This window comes from Drosophila subpulchrella, chromosome 2R, assembly GCF_014743375.2.
Source record: "Drosophila subpulchrella strain 33 F10 #4 breed RU33 chromosome 2R, RU_Dsub_v1.1 Primary Assembly, whole genome shotgun sequence".
Classification (NCBI taxonomy): Eukaryota; Metazoa; Arthropoda; class Insecta; order Diptera; family Drosophilidae; genus Drosophila; species Drosophila subpulchrella.
The window spans coordinates 13,824,870-13,843,200 of record NC_050611.1 but is presented as its reverse complement, the minus strand read 5'-3'; the positions used below and the strand labels follow the sequence as shown (position 1 = coordinate 13,843,200).

Genomic DNA, 18,331 nt, shown 5'->3' with positions numbered 1-18,331 from the left:
GGTGGATGGTGTTATAAATATAAATATTCAAGTGAATTGTAACAAGTTGTTTAAAATTAAAAATCTAATATTTTTTACTATTTACTCAATAATGAAGAATGCAAAATATGCTTATATGTATATATGATTTTGAAAGTGGTATTACCAATCCGTAAATTCCTCAACTATAATGATTTTTTCATTCCCAGGACGGCAGTACGGCTTTCAAGATTGCATGGCAGGCCGGGCACCGAGATGTGGGACTTCTCATCTACGTCCACGAACAGATGCTACGGAGCAAACTGCCGAATCGTGGAGATGCCACTAGGAGCTCCCTGATTTCGCCCCAGCGCCACAAGCGCCAGCCATCGCAGTAGAGCCATATCGTATTAGCGGCCAAATAGACGAACAAACAGCTAGTGTCTAAGTTCTTAATTAGCATTTCGTAGAGCTGCCCCAAAACACATTCCATAGCGCTGAGGAAAGGCACAAATGCAGCCAACACTTTCATACATATGTATATTGTATAATTGGAATTCGTTTGTCGTACGTTTTATTTATTTATACATCTAATTTTAGTGCTAATGTGTAGTGTAACTCTAATTTCGATATTGATTAATCAACGAAAGCAGCAGACTCTTTATAATGTATATCTGATATCTGACACAAAACGATCAACTCTTGCAATTAAGTACTGCACAGGCCTGAGCTACCGATCTTAAGGTAGCCGACAAACCAACCAACCATATCAAGCAATCGACAATGCAACAAACGATATATACTAACCGCAAATAACAAACAATGAATCAAATTTTGAATTATTTTAACAAATCAAAAGGTTCATCCTTAGGAGGACAATGTGTATTTAATAGAAATTAAACAAGCTATTTTAAAAGAAATGTTTTTTCGAAATAAATAAATTCTTAAATAAAGAAAATGTCTTTAAAATTAACTATACTAAAGTTGACTTTGCCTATTAGGTGATCACCCGACCAAAAGTTTCATATTTTATTTGGTTAGTTACCACGCTGAGTTTTATATTGCTTTCTAGACTTTGTTCATGGAGTAAATTCTTCGTCATTAAGTTAAAGCTAGAGGTTTAGATACTGACATAAGCTTAATCTCTCGGTCGTTTACACATTTTTTTTAAGCGGAAATGAGTTTCCTTATTAAGCACAAAGCGGAAACTTATTGAAATAAACCATTGTGGGCGGATTATTTCGGACAGTTAGGTTTTCAAAAATGTTTTGATTGTAAATTTATCTACAATTCATAAATTGTTTACTACTTTAATATCCAAGGCTGACATGTCTTTATTTGTATTAACAATATATGTATTTGAAAGGTCTTGTCCGAAAGACATTATTTAGTAAACTACTTTTATATCCCAGAGATATAGCTCATGTCAATGATCTTACATTTTTAATATTCCAGCTCATACCGCCCTTTCCTCATTACCGTGTTCTATAACTCCCAATGGCATCAGGGTTAGCGCTATACCATCTTCAAGGTTGACCATTGGTTTCCTGGAGTTCAACGAGAACTCGTACTCGGAAAGGAGTAGAGCCAAGGCCAATCGCAGTTGCAGCTGTGCAAATTGAATCCCTATGCAGCTGCGAGCACCGACTCCGAATCCAAACCAAGTGCCCTGCTCCTTCAGCGAATCCCTCGGTCCAGCCCATCGATCTGGCTTGAATTCTTCGGGTTCCGGATAGATATCGGGATCGTGATGGATGGCATGTGTGGGAATAATTAGGAACAGCTCCTTGACCAGTATGTACTTGGGATGATCCGGAACTGCATAGTCATTTAGGGTACGGCGCAGGATGTAGGGCGTTATGGGATGCATTCTAAGAGTTTCGTTGATCACCTGACCCATGAAAGCCAGCGATTGAATGCACTCGTAGTTAATGTTGCCCTCATGCCTTTCAATGGCCTTCTTAAGCTCCTCCCTCACTCGGATTTGCAGTTCCGGATGTAGAGCAAGCTCATAGAGTACGTATGAGAGAGTATTGGCCGTTTGTTCGTATCCTGCCTTCAAAAAGACAACCGCATGGGCGGCCAATTCATTTTGCAGATGTAAGCCCAACTCCTTATCCGATTCATACTGATGGGTAATCAATTCCAGAGCTTTGATCTCCATCAACAGCTGCAGATAGTCCTGATGGCGTACTCCCGAGGCCTCACGCTGTTCCACTATATTCGATAGGAGTTTAACAAAATACTCCTCCGCCTGTTTGGGCGTGCGACGCATGCGCAGTAGTCGGCAAAAGTTTGGAAACCGTATCATCATCAGGTTCATTAGGTAACCATGTTTATGACTACTCAAGGCCATCTCGGTCATCTGCTCAAAGTCGTCCAGGGGATACGACAATCTCTGCTGGGCATCCAGGCCAAAAACGCAATTGGCCAGGGCAGACAGAACGTAACGTCTCATGATCTTCTGTATGTGCACAGTGGAATGCGGCTGATTCATCAGGGTGGAGCTGACGGTCAGGAGGAGCTGTGCCGCCTCCTCATAGAGACAGCCAAACAACCAGGACATGCGATCGCCTTCCAGACTGGGATCCAATTTCTGGCGCATCTCCTTCCAGCTCTGCCCCCGCAAGGCATAGAGATCCCCGGACAAAGGATCCGATTTCTGGTTACAGTACAAACCCCGATCGTTGAAGTTCCAAAAGTCCTTGATCATTATCTGCCTGATCAGCTCCCGGTCGAGGATCAAAGCTCGTGGCTGCAGCAGAGCGTAGAATCCGCAGAATGGACCGCTTCCCTTGAACTTGTTGTATATGGCCGAGTAATGATTCGCCTTCATTGCATCCGTACTCAGTGACTGCGTCATTATTTGCCTAATGATAGGCCATAGCTTTTTGGGTCTCTCGTGCGGAATGTTCAGATAGCGCCAATAATCGCGCTGATACCGGGCCGCTATAATTAACAGAACCAGCAGCCCGAGCACCAACAGCCCGATGATCAGGAAAATGATCCACATGTTTTGCATTTCGTACACAGATCGTTTGTTCTGAATCACATGCAATACACACACACACACGTCTGAGGGGTATCCAAAATCACTGCCTCAACGGGGGAAGTTCCACTTCCTGACCGCCCCGCAATATCTTGCCACCCTTTCACTCTCACTCTCAGCTATATCGCGATCCCGCTCTCTCGGCCGTCAGGTAGTAGTGTCACCAACTATGATCTAATGCATCGCTCCGGCGTTCTCGATGGGGTTACGTTCATTAACGAAGCGCACGATTCGACTGACTGAGAGTACTACGGAGAAAAGTAACTATTTACGATACTCGCTCCCCACTCCAGGTGCGAGCTTTTAATTTGTTTCTTTACCGCTTTTTCGAGTGCGCTACACTGTAGCCCGTCGGCCGGTGGGCGTCTGACTGAGGCCAGACGGACATATGATTATTATTACTTTATTTTTCAATGTTGGTGGCACCATCAGACAGTCACAGAAACTCGTTTATGCGTCTTGTTAAATCTAAATAAACAAAAGGTACGATACGAGTGCCATAAACATGTAAGTGATACCTGAAAGCCAAACAGAAAAATGATTATATAACAAAATTTATTGATAATATAATAATTAGATAGATTCTTCCTTTCAATATTTTTACTATACCTAAGAACTTACTTTATGGTTTATAGGTCGGTTCTCAGTCACCTTGGCTGGTACAACATTCTTATCTGTAGACTCTAAATTTTATTTTCGTTTGTTATCAATTTTTTGGACAGAGTTTTAGTACACCCCTTTGTTGGAGCTATATTTTTTGGTTACTTTTTAGTAAATAAATAAAGTATATGTATACTCGTTTATTGTCCATCAGTAAGATATTTGCTGATAACGTTCAAACTAGAACACTCTCGCTGTTTTATGAGTACTTTTCTACCCTTACCTATACATTTTACGCCCAATTAACATTTAAATGCCTTGATTGCAAAAAAAATCGACAAAAGAAAAGCTCACCCACAAAGCTGAAATAAGCCAAAATAAACAAAAAATCAAAAAGCTGCTGGTTTAATTACATGTTGTTGTTGGCCACATCCGCACTTGAAATCTAATCAACTGTCAAACAAATATGACCGAAAAGGTAAACAATGTCGTTGCCAGATCCGTCAAATATCAGAACAGCTAATACCCATATCATTTTACGATGACGGTCGAACACGGGCTCTACTGATGAAGTAGCGCACTAGAGATACGACGGTTTTCAGGGGGGATTGTCCACCTACGTTGAGAGTATAGATAAGGGAAGGCTCGTCGGTATACAGTAGAACCTGCCTATCTTATTGGAATGGAAGATCATCTCTTTACTTACCCTTGTCTTGAATTTACAATAAGAGCCTGGCTTAAATCAATTCTAGATCAAGATTTATAATTCGTTTCTTATATCTTAGGCTTGTCAATTATTCCGGGTTGGTGTAGTAATATAAAAATTCCTTCTTAAAATTCGTAACTAAAACCAAACAAAGAACAACATTACATTTTTCATATAGTCAAAGTCATTATGTTGTGGCAGGTTAGTATTGTTGTCGATAAGAAATAATAACAAACCCTACAAGCAGTGGCGTAAAGAAATTTAGGTGCATGGGTGGTTTCAAAACAAATATTTTTCATTTTCACCTAGTCTAACTACTTGGGTAATTTCCTTACAGCTTGCTATAAACAGAATACTATAAAGATACTATAGTCTTTCGTCCACAGAGATAAAGTTTTTTGCCGACGGTGACTAAGAGGGCAGTTAGCAAGTAGATTACTTATGTGGGGATGCCTAGAAAACTAGACGGTCTGATAAATCCCAGTCCGCCTTTGTACAATAATAACTAGCTAATTATCCCTGGCAACATTGTGTATGGTGACATTTATAATAACCAAAAAAGATGCTTTTTGTATACTATTTATACAAAATGTTTCCGAGCAAACATCGGTGTTTTCATTATCTTTATAGACTGATCTTACTGTATGATTCTTGCTGTATCACAGTTGCTCGCATAAAAGTGAATACCGCTGTAAATTAACTCTCACTTTTCATGGGTCTATAAATGCCACGTCATGCAAAGTAGGTAAGTTTCAGCATTTAAAAGCAGTTTGTTGATCATTTCTCGAATCAGTCGCATCGGTTAGAGTATGGCGTTAACATATATTCTCTTCCAAGTGGCGGTCGCCTTGCTGGCGATCATTACTTACTATCTTCACCGAAAACTAACATTCTTTAAACGTCGGGGTATTCCTTTCGAAACACCGCATCCGATCAGGGGAAACATGGTGGAACTAATGAAAACAAAGAACTTTCACCAAATTCAGCAAGATCACTACGACAAGTTCCGGGAGAGCAAAGCACCATTTGTTGGGTTCTTCCTTTTCCAGAATCCAGCCGCATTTGTTATTGATCTGGATCTGGCCAAGCACATCCTGGTCAAGGACTTCTCCAACTTCTCTAACAAAGGAATGTTCTACAACGAAAAGGATGATCCCATATCCGCACATCTCTTCAACCTGGATGGCCCTCAGTGGCGTTTGCTGAGGAACAAATTATCCTCGACCTTTACATCCGGCAAAATGAAGTTCATGTATCCGACAGTAGTGTCCGTGGCCGACGAATTTATGACGGTGATGCACGAAAAGGTATCCAAAAACTCTGTGCTGGATATTCGTGATCTGGTATCCAGATTTACGGTCGATGTGATCGGAACCTGTGCCTTTGGCATTAAGTGCAACAGTCTGCGAGATGAAAACGCCGAGTTTCTGTATTTTGGAAAGAGGTCCTTAGTGGACAAGCGACATGGCACGCTAGTGAACGGCTTCCTGCGCAGCTATCCCAAATTGGCCAAGAGATTGGGTTTCGTTCGAACAGCGCAACATATTCAGGATTTCTACCATAGAATTGTCACAGAGACTGTGGCGGTGCGAGAAAAGGAGAATATCAAACGGAACGATTTCATGGACATGCTCATTGAAATGAAGAATCAAAAGGAAATGACTCTGGAGAATGGCGAAGTGGTTAGAGGACTGACCATAGAGGAGGTCCTTGCACAAGCCTTTGTGTTCTTTATAGCTGGCTTCGAGACATCCTCCTCCACCATGGGATTTGCCATATACGAACTGGCCAAGAACCCGTATATCCAAGATAAGGTCAGAGCCGAGGTGGAGGATGTCCTAGAGCAGCATAACCAACAGTTCACCTATGAGTGCACCAAGGATCTCAAGTACCTTAACCAGGTTATAAATGGTAAGTTACATTTTCTATATTGATAGAATTCTACTGATTTTCTAATCTTCCCGCAGAAACTCTACGACTCTATACCATTGTACCGAATCTGGATCGAATGGCCGCTAAGCGCTACGAAGTTCCCGGCCATCCGAAATTTGTCATCGAGGCTGGTCAGTCGGTCATCATTCCATCATCTGCCATTCATCACGATCCCAGCATCTACCCCGAACCCTACGAGTTCCGGCCAGAACGATTCTCCCCCGAGGAATCGACTAGTCGTCCTTCAGTAGCCTGGCTGCCTTTTGGAGATGGTCCTCGCAACTGCATTGGTCTGAGATTCGGACAGATGCAGGCCCGCATTGGACTCGCTCTGCTCATCAAGAACTTCAAGTTCTCCACCTGCTCAAAAACGCCAGATCCCCTGATCTACGATCCCCGCTCATTTGTACTCGGTGTAAAAGACGGTATCTATCTCAACATAGAAGAAGTCTAACTCGAAAGATGAGAGCTATTAAAGCGGTGCCAAAGAATTTGATTTGTATTCTGTTTAGCCTAGCCCACAAATAATTATGTTGAGGCAGGTTGAATCCAGATTGGTCTACACCCAATCTTTGGTTTATCGGCAATCAACATGAGTGCTCCCACTCTAATGGGCATTTCATAGGTAAAGTTATAGTTTTTAAGTTTTATAAACATATTATAAATTAATAATTTATACGTTCGAAATATTACCAACAAGAACAGGTAATCAGCTTGCTAAAAACTTGTAACTCTGGTCGGAATTTCTACAAACATTACCGATAAGTGGATAGATTGCGATAGCTTTTACAGTGATTGTCGGTCACAATGACTTATGAGTTTTGTTCAGGTATATTTAAAAGCGCTGGCAAAGCTTTGACACTCTCAGTTGGTGGCAAACGTTCAACAAGTTTGCAAACGATTACGGCCATTTTATAGTATTCGTAAATATTACGTGTGAGTCATGGCCGTGGGAACTGTTCTAGTGACAGCATTGCTGATGCTTCTTGGTTACCTGTTGGTGAAATTGCGTAGCACCATGAGGTACTGGCAGGAGTTGGGAATTCCCTGCGAAGAGCCTCACATCCTGATGGGAAGCATGAAAGGAGTACGAAGCAAGCGATCGTTTCACGAGATCTGGATGAGCTACTACAAGAAGTTCCGAGGAACCGGACCCTTTGCTGGCTTCTATTGGTTCCAGCGCCCGGCTGTTTTCGTCCTGGAAACTTCTCTGGCAAAACAGATCCTGATCAAGGACTTTAACAAGTTCACGGACCGTGGCTTTTATCACAACCCCGAAGACGATCCATTGTCTGGCCAGTTGTTCTTGCTAGATGGCCAAAGGTGGAAGTCCATGCGAAATAAGTTATCTTCGACCTTCACCTCCGGAAAAATGAAGTTTATGTTCCCCACTGTTATTAAGGTGGGTCAAGAGTTCATCGATGTATTCGGCCAACATGTGGAAAAGAACCCCATTACCGAGGTTAGGGAGTTTTTGGCTAGGTTCACCACTGACGTAATAGGCACTTGCGCCTTTGGCATCGAGTGCAGTAGTTTGAAGGACCCCGATGCGGAGTTCCGAACGATGGGTCGACGATCCGTAACAGAGCATCGTCTGAGTTCTGTAGGAATCGGCTTTGTGAATAGCTTCCCCAACCTGGCACGCCGACTACACTTGAAAATGACAGCGGAGGCCGTAGAAAAGTTCTTCATGCGCATCGTTAGGGAAACAGTCGCTTTCAGGGAGCAGAATAATATCCGTCGAAATGATTTCATGGATCAGTTAATCGACTTGAAAAACAAGCCACTAATGATGTCCGAATCCGGTGAGAACGTTAACCTAACTATTGAGGAGATTGCAGCGCAAGCTTTTGTGTTCTTTGCGGCTGGTTTTGAAACCTCATCGACTACAATGGGATTCGCGTTGTATGAGCTGGCCCAAAATCAGGATATCCAGACCAGAGTGAGGGAAGAGGTCCTGGAGATTTGGGAAAAGTACAAGGGAGATTTATCCTACGAAAGTGTACAGGAACTGGTCTACCTTAATCAAGTAATATCTGGTAAGGTTTGAAACATTTACAAAATTCTCATTGCTAAATAATTTCTTATATAACAGAAACTCTTCGACTTTACACTGTGCTGCCGGTCTTGAATCGTGAGTGCCTGGAGGACTTTGTGGTCCCTGAAAACCCCAAGTATGTTATCAAGAAGGGAATGCCCATCCTGATTCCCGCCGGAGCCATGCACCGCGATGAGAGACTGTACCCGAATCCGGACACGTTCAATCCGGAAAACTTTTCTCCCGACCGCGTCAAGGAGCGAGATTCCATAGAGTGGCTTCCTTTCGGCGATGGGCCAAGAAACTGCATCGGAATGCGATTTGGCCAAATGCAGGCACGGATTGGACTGGCTCTTCTGCTCAAGGACTTCAAGTTCTCAGTCTGCGAGAAGACTACAATTCCCATGAAATACGACAAAGAACAGTTCCTTATTTCAAGTGAATCTGGTATCACCCTTAAGGTTGAACGAGTGTAACTCTATTATTTCTACATTATTACCAAAATATAAATCGTTGAGAACTACTTAAGAATTTATTTAAAGCAAGAGCCAATTCAATCGGCGAGTCATGCTGGAAATATAAATACAATTGTTGTGTAGCTTAGCTAGCCGTCAAAATCTCATTTTTATAAGCTTCTCTTTTTACAAGCTAAACACGCTTTACACCATCTACAATCCGTCTTTTAGAAGGATATGCCTAAAAGTAGACTATGGCCTTAAAATTTTTAGTTTCCGAGATTACTTTTGTGTAATGAGCAAAGAAAATAAGGCCAGCTTTTAAAGTGTTAGGTGTGCATAATAAAGGACTATGTTACTATTAAACTGTATGTGGGTTTCCTTGATAGCGATTACAGATTTGCACTACATCATGTATTAACATGACTAGCAGTCTACTAACCCCTCTTTAATGTAAATACAAATCTGTAATTGCTGCCAAGGGAACCTTATTTTATTTACCACTATTATTTATATTATATCTCTCTCAATCGAGGTTAGCTAGTTGCCTGAAATTGGTCGTAGAAATTCCTACTAATTACTAGTTTCACATAATAACAAGCTTAAAGCGTCATTAATGTATAAGTTCGATTTTAATTATCTTAATTACTTCCCTAACTTGCTGACTTTCAGATGAATTCCGCCTTTTGAACTCAGCAGAATATCGTCGGCCCTATATTCTAGAGGTACAACAGTTTTGGTAGGGTGTATTTCGAACTTGAAGTTGTGGATGAGCAGGGCCATTCCCACGACGACCTGCATTCTTCCAAAGCGGAGACCAATGCAGTTTCGGGGACCCTCTCCAAAGGGCAGGAAGGTGCAAGCGGGACGCTGTTGAATCTGATCCTCATCGAACCGCTCTGGGATGAACTTCTCTGGTTCGGGGTAGAACTCGGGATCATGGTGAATGGCCCAGGTGGGCACAATCACTCCAGTGCCTTCTTCAATGTAATACTTGGGATTGCTATGCTCATAACGTTTAGTTGCAATGCGAACTAGGTGACCCACTACGGGACGTTTTCTCATGGTCTCTGCGAAAGTAATAAAACACATTTTAGTAGGATAAAAACGTACGATAAAAATGAAAGCTCACCATCAATGACCTTTTCCAAATAGGTCATCTCCCTCATGCTGTCGTAGTCTAGTTTTCCATTATGTTTCTCCAAAACGCTATCCACTTCTGTCCTTAGTTTATCCTGAATATCCTGATTGCACGCCAACTCATACAGAGCAAAGCCCATGGTTGTAGAGCTAGTTTCAAAACCAGCCAGGAAGAATATAAAAGCCTGGGCGGCGATTTCATTAAATGTTAAGCCATTTTGCTTGTCGCCATTATCGTATTTTAACTTCATTTCAATCAGCATGTCCATAAAATCGTTTCGTTTCACTTGGTTCTTTACGCGGTAGTTCACAGTATTCTTAACGATATTCATGTAAAAGTCCTCGACCTTTTGAACATTTGCCTTCATACGCAACTTGGCAGCCAATTTCGGGGCCCCAAACAGAAACAAATCCAATGACTTTCCATAACGTCGTTCGGTAATGGCAGCAGTTCCCATTTGAACAAACTCAGCCGTGGGATCCGACAAGCTGTGGCAATCCAAGCCGAAGGCACAGCTTCCGATGACATCGGCGGTGAAACGGGCCAATATATCTGTGATCTCCAAGAAGTCCTTACTTTCGGAAACTTTCTTATCGAATACCTTAATCATCTCATCCCCCACGTTCAAAATGTTGGGGAACATGGTCTTCATTTTGCCAGAGGTAAATGTTGGGGTCAGTTTCTGCCGCAGGGTTTTCCACTTTTGACCCTCGGTGTTCACCAGGTTAGCGGTCAGTGGGTCATCTCGCTCGTTGTGGAATACACCGCGATCGTGGAACTTGTCAAACTCGCGGATCAACACAGTCTTGGCGAAATCAATATCGGTGACAACTGCGATCTTTTTAAAATACATATAGAATCCCACAAACGGTCCATCGGTCTTATTCTTATACTTGAAGTAGGTCCGCTTGAAAATATCCGATAGTTGCATAGTTTTCATCAACTCTTTAGTATTGCCGAATGGAATTTTGGGTGCATCGTGGGGAATTCCGCGTCTTTTCCAATAGCCGAAGTGCTGATGCACAAACCAAGCGGCGAGGGTTAGAACACCGACGAGCAGTACGATTAGAACGGCCATAACGATTGAACAGTACTAAGGACGGGCCTGCTCTTTTATACCCCATTTGCCTTCTCATTGCAGTCACCTGAGTCTTTCTAAAACGATAAAGTAAGAGAAACAAAGTCCGATTCGTATCGTAAAATGCCGACTAAGCGTTAGATTTTACTTAGAACGAGTTCGCAAAGTGCTCTCTTAAATTTTCCCTTGAATTAGATAAAAATATAAGGTTTTCTTTACTTAAATATAACAACTCCACTGCTTCAAAATCCTGTTTATTATTTAAGTTTTGTGTAATTTTAGTACAGTATTATATTTTACTTTTTAGTCTTTATGAATGAGTAAAATGCAAGTCATCGTTATGAATGCTCTTTTTTCTTTACGCTAAGCATGACTTTGCTGAAAATATTGCATATATTGCGAACAAAACCGAAAAAGGTAAAACTTCAATTACGAACAAGGTGTAATATATTAAAATACATGCAAAACTAAACCAAGCCCGTTTAATGACAACATTTAAGTAAGTGTAAGCGAATTTTTATATATAATGTAATGTCATAGGGGGTGGGAATATCAGCCAAATAATAACACTGTAAAACAAACTAAACTAAAAAAAAAACAAGGAAGAACGCTATAGTCGAGTACCTCGACTATCAGATACCCGTTACTCAGGTAAAGGGACCAAAGGAAAATGGAGATATGCAAGCAGCAAATGCGCCACCTACCGGCGGTAGACAGATTTAAGCGTTGTGGGCGTTAGAGTGGGCGTGGCAAAGTTTTTTTAAAATCAATCGATAAGTATTGACGAGACCAATACATTTAAGTTAAAATTTTTTATCTAGCACGAAAATTGTGGGCTCTACAGGCTTGGGCGGTTTGTGGGCGTTAGAGTGGGCGTGGCATATTCGCGTAACAAACTTGCGCTGCGCTCAAGCCTACGGAATCTAAATCTGAAATCCCGTTTCTCTATCTTTGATATTTTCCGAGATATCCGCGTTCATATTTACGATTTTTTGAAGTTTGTGGGCGGTTTGTGGGCGTTAAAGTGGGCGTGGCACTCTACTGAAACAAACTTGCGCTGCGCAGGAATCTCAGGAATCTGCATGCCTAATCCCAGTATTGTAGCTCTTATAGTTTCCGAGATCTCAGCGTTCATACGGACAGACGGACAGACGGACAGACGGACATGGCTAGATCGACTCGGCTAATGATCCTGATCAAGAATATATATACTTTATGGGGTCGGAAACGCTTCCTTCTGCCTGTTACATACTTTTCGACGAATCTAGTATACCCTTTTACTCTACGAGTAACGGGTATAATAATTAAATCAAAAGTTGGGACCAAGCATGTAGATTCTAGTATTAATAAGTTGAATAAACATCGTCAATAACTTCACAGCCAGTAGATAAAGGTCACATGTGTAAAATGTAAGGTAAATAAAAATGTAAACATCGATGTAACTAGCCAGAACATCGTCAATGACGTCACAGCCAGTAGATAAAAGTAAAATGTGTATGATGTAAAGATGTAAAGTAGATAGAATTGTAAACATTAATGGGTCGCCTCTACTTAATGATTTATTTATTTTCAAGCCGGTAAGCTGAGTAACGCGTATCTTATAGTCGAGGCACTCGAATCTTAAAAAAAAACATACAATTTTGTATACAGTGTCAATTTTATTAAAGTGTAAAAATCTTTTTTGACTTTTCTTTGGCCTTATTTTTTATCTTTTATCATTTATCAAGAGGCAATTTTAAAAATAGAATTAAATTAAGGTTCAATTGAATATTTGTTGGGTTTATTAAAGTCGGGATCTAGAAAAGGTAATCAATAAAAAGATAACGTTTTAAAATATTAATATATATGTATATTTTAATATATATATTTAATATATATCATTTACAATCAGCATATTATTTGGAGAAATCGAAATATACTTGGATAAGGTTAATAGTATTGATTGGTTTATAAACCTGGATACGTCAACAAAACATTAATATGTTAGGTTTAAAAGTTTCAAATATTTTCAATGAGCTTTTATAATAACTGTTCCGAGTTGATATTTTGATCCGACGTTCTTGATCACGGGATGCTGATATTCCATAGAAAGTATATGAATGGTAAATGATCCAATTCTCATGTGTTTTCAGCTAGCTTCCGATATTTTCGGTCATGCTATTACTTATAAGCTCTCCAAGTCTGATCTCACTTTGTTTTTACGCCGCCATCGTAATAAGTTTTGTGACAAGATTTCATGTTTTAAATCTGGTTATTCAATAAAACAAGTCAAGAGTAGTTTTGATATAGGTTTTTATATTATGTATACTAATGTTATTGAGAATATAACAATAAATTCTTAATAGTGCACTATTTTTTAATATTAGTCGTAACGACGTTTTGACTTCGGCCAAAGCTATTTTAAACCTGTTCTAATTATACCAGGCCATATATAGTATGGGTGATTAAACAATAATTATTCTGTTCTCTACACATTGAATAAATATAAATAAATTACAATGTTATCTCATGGGGCCATGAATTGCTATGAGCTCAAGTTCTCCATTTACAAATTGGCCGATTCCCATGATAGAAAAGCTTTTACATAAGACTGAGGGTGGGGAAAAGCTAAAACTTAACTGCATGTGAATATTATCAGTAGCTAATACTTTTATTGAGCTAACTGCGTCGTTGTCGCAGAGCTCTTAATCAAATCATTATTGTGTTTTGCTATCTTTATTTCTTTTCAATCCTACTGACTTTTAAATGAATTCCGCCCTTCGAACTCAACAGAATATTATCAGTCCTGTATTCTAGGGGTACGACAGTCTTGGTAGGATGCAACTCGAACTTGAAGTTGTGGATGAGCAGGGCCATTCCCACGACGACCTGCATGCGTCCAAAGCGGAGACCAATGCAGTTCCGGGGACCCTCTCCAAAGGGCAGGAAGGTGCAAGCGGGACGCTGTTTAGCCTGATCCTCATCGAACCGCTCTGGGATGAACTTTTCTGGTTCGGGGTAGAACTCGGGATCATGGTGGATGGCCAAGGAGGGCACAATCACTCCAGTGCCTTCTTCAATGTTGTACTTTGGATTGCTGTGTTCATACTGTTGAGTTGCAATGCGGATTAAGTGGCCCACTACGGGACGTTTTCTCATGGTCTCTGGAGATGAAACGAATATAAATTTCAGTACGGAAATAAGGGATAATATATATGGTTTAGCGGCTAATTAAGAAACTCACCGTCAATGACCTTCTCCAAATAGGTCATCTCTCGCATGCTGTCATAGTCAAGATTTCCATTATGTTTCCCCAAAACGCTATCCACTTCTGTCCTTAGTTTATCCTGAACATCCTGATTGCACGCCAACTCATACAGAGCGAAGCCCATGGTTGTAGAACTAGTTTCAAAACCCGCCAGGAAAAATATAAAAGCCTGGGCAGCGATTTCGTTAAAGGTCAGGCCATTTTGCTTGTCGCCATCATCGTATTTTACTTTCAAATCAATCAGCATGTCCATAAAGTCATTTCGTTTAACCTTGTTCTTCACACGGTAGTCCACAGTATCCTTGATGATGTTCATGTAAAAGTCCTCGACTTTCTGGACAGTCTGCTTCATGCGCAGCTTGGCCGCCAATCCTGGGGCTCCGAATAAAAATAGATCCATCGACTTTCCATAACGTCGTTCGGTAATGGCAGCAGTTCCCATTTTAACAAACTCAGCCTTGGGATCCGACAAGCTGTGGCAATCCAAGCCGAAGGCACAGCTTCCGATGACATCGGCAGTGAAACGGGCCAATATGTCTGTGATCTCCAAGGAGTCCTTACTCACTGTAGATTTTTGTTCAAATACCTTGATGAGATCATCACCCACGTCCAAAATGGTGGGGAACATGGTCTTCATTTTGCCAGAGGTAAATGTGGGGGTCAGTTTCTGGCGCAGGGTTTTCCACTTTTGACCCTCGGTGTTCACCAGGTTAGCGGTCAGTGGGTCATCTCGCTCGTTGTGGAATACACCGCGATCGTGGAACTTGTCAAACTCGCGGATCAACACAGTCTTGGCGAAATCAACATCGGTGACAATTACCATCGTTTTAAAATACATATAGAATCCCACAAATGGTCCATCGGTCTTGTTTTTATAATTGAAGTAGGTTCGCTTGAAAATATCCGATAGTTGCATAGTTTTCATCAGCTCGCTAGTATTGCCGAATGGAATTTTGGGGGCATCATGAGGAATGCCGCGACTCTTCCAGTAGTTAAAGTGCTGATGCACAAACCACGCAGCGAACGTGAGAGCACCGACCAACAACACGATCAGAACTGCCATTTCGAAACGACTGAATAGTCCGAACAGGGGGACCGGCTTTTATAGACAAAGTCTACCCGGTTTGCCGATCTCTTCACAGTCACCTGACTCTCTTTACGTCATAGCAGCGTTATTTTGCTCTTAAGAAAATATGTTCTCTTAAGGTTTCCCATTGCATTTTCCACTTATTTCCATGCTATACTAAAAACTTTAAATTTCTACTTACATTTGTATATTTAATATTTATTAATGGTATACCTAAACTGGATTACACCCTTTCCGAAAGCATACTAACTATCATCAGAATTTTGTAACGCACTAGTTTTCTTTTGCGAAAGTAATTTCAACTGTATCACAATAATTTCAAAATTTCAGTCTTCTTTGATCGAATGTTAAAATAAGATCGAATGCGAAAATCAGAGAATATTTAATTCACAAGCTCTTTGGTTTTCGCGTGTTTTAACTTTGTTTTCCCTTGTTTACGTAAAGCTTACACATTGTATCTCTTTTATCTACAGGCTATTGCGATTTACACTCTTAATTTCAGAAGACTTTAAATATTTTTTAATGAATAGACAAGTGCGAGTCATCGTTACTCGGGTCTTTTTGGTTTAAATTAGATGATACAAGCTCTTATATTACTGTTCTCAGTAATTCTTTCGAGGCAACGGCTATTACTCGAATTTATTTTTCACTTTCGTTTTCTCTTTTAATGTATGTTTGAATGTGGGGTTCCAATTTTTAGTTTGTCTCTTCAATCTAATCATAAGATCGAAAAATGAATATAGCGGTGAAAAAATAGTGGAAATGATATTGTGTCATAGAATATTTATATAATTATTTATGATGCCTTAAATAATAACAAAATTAATAAAATAAATAAGTTTTGTATTGAGCGAGAAGAAAAAGATAAGATTACCTTATTATCATACCGTTTTTGTAATGGTCTAGCGCTACGCCAAAATAAGTTGGGGTAGGTTCCGTCCCCCATTCAACTAGTATTCAAAGTTAAGTGCTCTTAAAAATTCTTTAGATAAGATCCATCTCTTCAAAAGAGAAATTCTCCGTAAAACAAAAAAGAGAACCAATATTTTTTTCAATCAAATAAAGTTATATATATATTATTTAAACAAATCTAACAAAACACATGGACTCTCTCGCTTCTTAATGAATTCGTTCAGCTAGCTAGCGGAGCTTTAATCAGTATGTTTTTAAAGCTCAACTGGCCTGCATTCGCGATATTTTTCGCAGGCAGATTATTTTTTTAACGCACCCAAGCTGATGTCATGGGTGTTTACATTTATCTATTGACAACTGTCGTAGTGCTTGTGGGATATCTAGTATTGAAATGGCGTCGTACCCTGCAGTACTGGCAGAATCTGGGCATTCCCTGCGAGGAGCCCCATATCCTAATGGGAAGCTTAAAGGGAGTTCAAACTAGTCGAACATTCTGTGACGTTTGGTTGGAGTACTACAATAAGTTTCGTGGGACTGGCCCTTTCGCGGGCTTCTATTGGTTCCAACGACCCGGAATATTTGTGCTGGATACCTCGCTGGCAAAGCTTATTTTGATTAAAGAGTTTAACAAGTTCACGGACCGTGGATTCTATCACAATACGGAGGACGATCCCTTGTCGGGACAATTGTTCTTGCTAGACGGCCAAAAGTGGAAATCTATGAGAAACAAGCTATCCCCTACATTTACATCCGGAAAAATGAAATATATGTTCCCTACCGTTGTGAAGGTGGGACATGAGTTCATCGAAGTGTTTGGCCAGACAATGGAAAAGTCCCCCATCGTAGAGGTTAAGGACATTCTGGCCCGATTCAGTACTGATGTGATCGGCACCTGCGCATTTGGCATAGAGTGCAGTAGTCTTAAGGATCCAGATGCCGAATTCCGGGTGATGGGTCGACGAGCCATATTCGAGAACCGCCACGGACCTATTGCAATTGCGTTTATGAATAGCTTTCAGAATCTGGCCCGTAAGCTTCATATGAAATTAACACTAGAGGAAGCCGAACGCTTTTTCCTGCGCATCGTAATAGAGACAGTTGCTTTCCGAGAAAAGAATAATGTCCGTCGCAACGACTTTATGGGTCAGTTAATCGATTTGAAAAACAATCCACAGACAAAGTCTGAGACAGGGGAAAGTGTGAATTTCACGATCGAGGAAATAGCAGCTCAGGCGTTTGTCTTTTTCGGGGCTGGCTTTGAAACCTCATCGACAACCATGAGATTCGCCTTGTATGAACTAGCCCAGCATCAGGACATTCAGGACCGGGTGAGGGAAGAGTGCCAGGATGTTTTTGCCAAGTGCAACGGTGAGCTAACTTACGAAAGTATGAAGGACATGGTATATTTGGACCAGGTAATATCGGGTGAGTATAAGACAAATTATGCATCCAGCCCAAATAACATATTCTATCGCATAGAAACCCTTCGTCTTTACACCGTTCTACCTGTCTTGAATCGCGAGTGTCTGGAGGATTTTGTGGTTCCTGATAATCCAAAATACGTAATTAAAAAGGGAATGCCCGTTTTGATTCCTTGTGGAGCAATGCACCGTGATGTGAATTTATATGCCTACCCAAATACCTTTGACCCCGACAATTTCACTCCTGAACGCGTCAAAGTACGCGATTCCGTGGAGTGGCTTCCCTTTGGAGAAGGTCCAAGAAACTGCATCGGTATGAGATTTGGTCAGATGCAGACTAGGATTGGATTGTCTTTCCTTCTCAAGGACTTCAAGTTCTCCGTGTGCGACCAGACCACAATACCAATGGTATACAACAAAAAGACTTTCCTAATATCAAGTGAGACCGGTATCTTCTTGAAAGCTGAACGAGTATAAGATTTATTTTGTTTAAACATTCAACTGTACTACATCTTTGTACCTTTACGTAAGGGACGTGTTACTAAATCTACACACTTGTATAGAACAGTTTAGCTGACACATGTGAACGTCGTCAAACCGGATAGTGACTAACCGCAGGTAAATGGTTTTAGATTACTAATTATCATTAGTTGTCTTTCAATTAACCGATTATGAAAAACAAAAATAAATTCTTATCAATACTCAGC

General features: G+C 40.7%; 6 protein-coding genes across 12 annotated transcripts in view; 4 read left to right on the top strand and 2 right to left on the bottom strand.

Annotated features, from left to right (window-relative positions):
- LOC119549690 (KN motif and ankyrin repeat domain-containing protein 1) overlaps nucleotides 1–931 on the top strand; it is a 33,235-nt gene extending 32,304 nt beyond the window's left edge. For all 7 annotated transcript variants that reach the window (XM_037857908.1, XM_037857907.1, XM_037857906.1 and 4 more), the window contains one exon: nucleotides 189–931. In XM_037857908.1, the coding sequence (XP_037713836.1) occupies nucleotides 189–356 (168 nt within the window). In that variant the 3' untranslated portion in view covers nucleotides 357–931. The remainder of the gene's footprint in view (nucleotides 1–188) is intronic.
- On the bottom strand, nucleotides 516–10,982 carry LOC119549770. The gene is made up of 6 exons (XM_037858029.1): nucleotides 9,871–10,982; nucleotides 9,387–9,808; nucleotides 7,240–7,554; nucleotides 5,545–5,808; nucleotides 5,337–5,491; nucleotides 516–3,053 (listed from the first exon to the last, which is right to left on the bottom strand). The coding sequence occupies exons 1-6, from the start codon at nucleotides 10,955–10,957 to the stop codon at nucleotides 1,415–1,417; spliced, it is 3,882 nt and encodes a 1,293-aa protein (XP_037713957.1). The 5' UTR covers nucleotides 10,958–10,982; the 3' UTR covers nucleotides 516–1,414.
- LOC119549692 (cytochrome P450 6a8) lies at nucleotides 5,105–6,736 on the top strand. Its single transcript, XM_037857915.1, has 2 exons — nucleotides 5,105–6,224; nucleotides 6,281–6,736. Exons 1-2 carry the CDS (start codon nucleotides 5,123–5,125, stop codon nucleotides 6,697–6,699), a joined length of 1,521 nt encoding a protein of 506 aa, XP_037713843.1. The 5' UTR covers nucleotides 5,105–5,122; the 3' UTR covers nucleotides 6,700–6,736.
- On the top strand, nucleotides 7,108–8,811 carry LOC119549691 (probable cytochrome P450 6a21). Its single transcript, XM_037857914.1, has 2 exons — nucleotides 7,108–8,284; nucleotides 8,341–8,811. Exons 1-2 carry the CDS (start codon nucleotides 7,189–7,191, stop codon nucleotides 8,757–8,759), a joined length of 1,515 nt encoding a protein of 504 aa, XP_037713842.1. The 5' UTR covers nucleotides 7,108–7,188; the 3' UTR covers nucleotides 8,760–8,811.
- A 2,600-nt stretch (nucleotides 10,983–13,582) lies between the features above and the next one.
- LOC119550953 (probable cytochrome P450 6a20) lies at nucleotides 13,583–15,293 on the bottom strand. Its single transcript, XM_037859979.1, has 2 exons — nucleotides 14,181–15,293; nucleotides 13,583–14,100 (listed from the first exon to the last, which is right to left on the bottom strand). The coding sequence occupies exons 1-2, from the start codon at nucleotides 15,265–15,267 to the stop codon at nucleotides 13,673–13,675; spliced, it is 1,515 nt and encodes a 504-aa protein (XP_037715907.1). The 5' UTR covers nucleotides 15,268–15,293; the 3' UTR covers nucleotides 13,583–13,672.
- Nucleotides 15,294–16,464: 1,171 nt separating this feature from the next.
- LOC119549193 (cytochrome P450 6a9) lies at nucleotides 16,465–18,329 on the top strand. Its single transcript, XM_037857022.1, has 2 exons — nucleotides 16,465–17,628; nucleotides 17,683–18,329. Exons 1-2 carry the CDS (start codon nucleotides 16,533–16,535, stop codon nucleotides 18,099–18,101), a joined length of 1,515 nt encoding a protein of 504 aa, XP_037712950.1. The 5' UTR covers nucleotides 16,465–16,532; the 3' UTR covers nucleotides 18,102–18,329.
- Nucleotides 18,330–18,331: the final 2 nt, after the last annotated feature.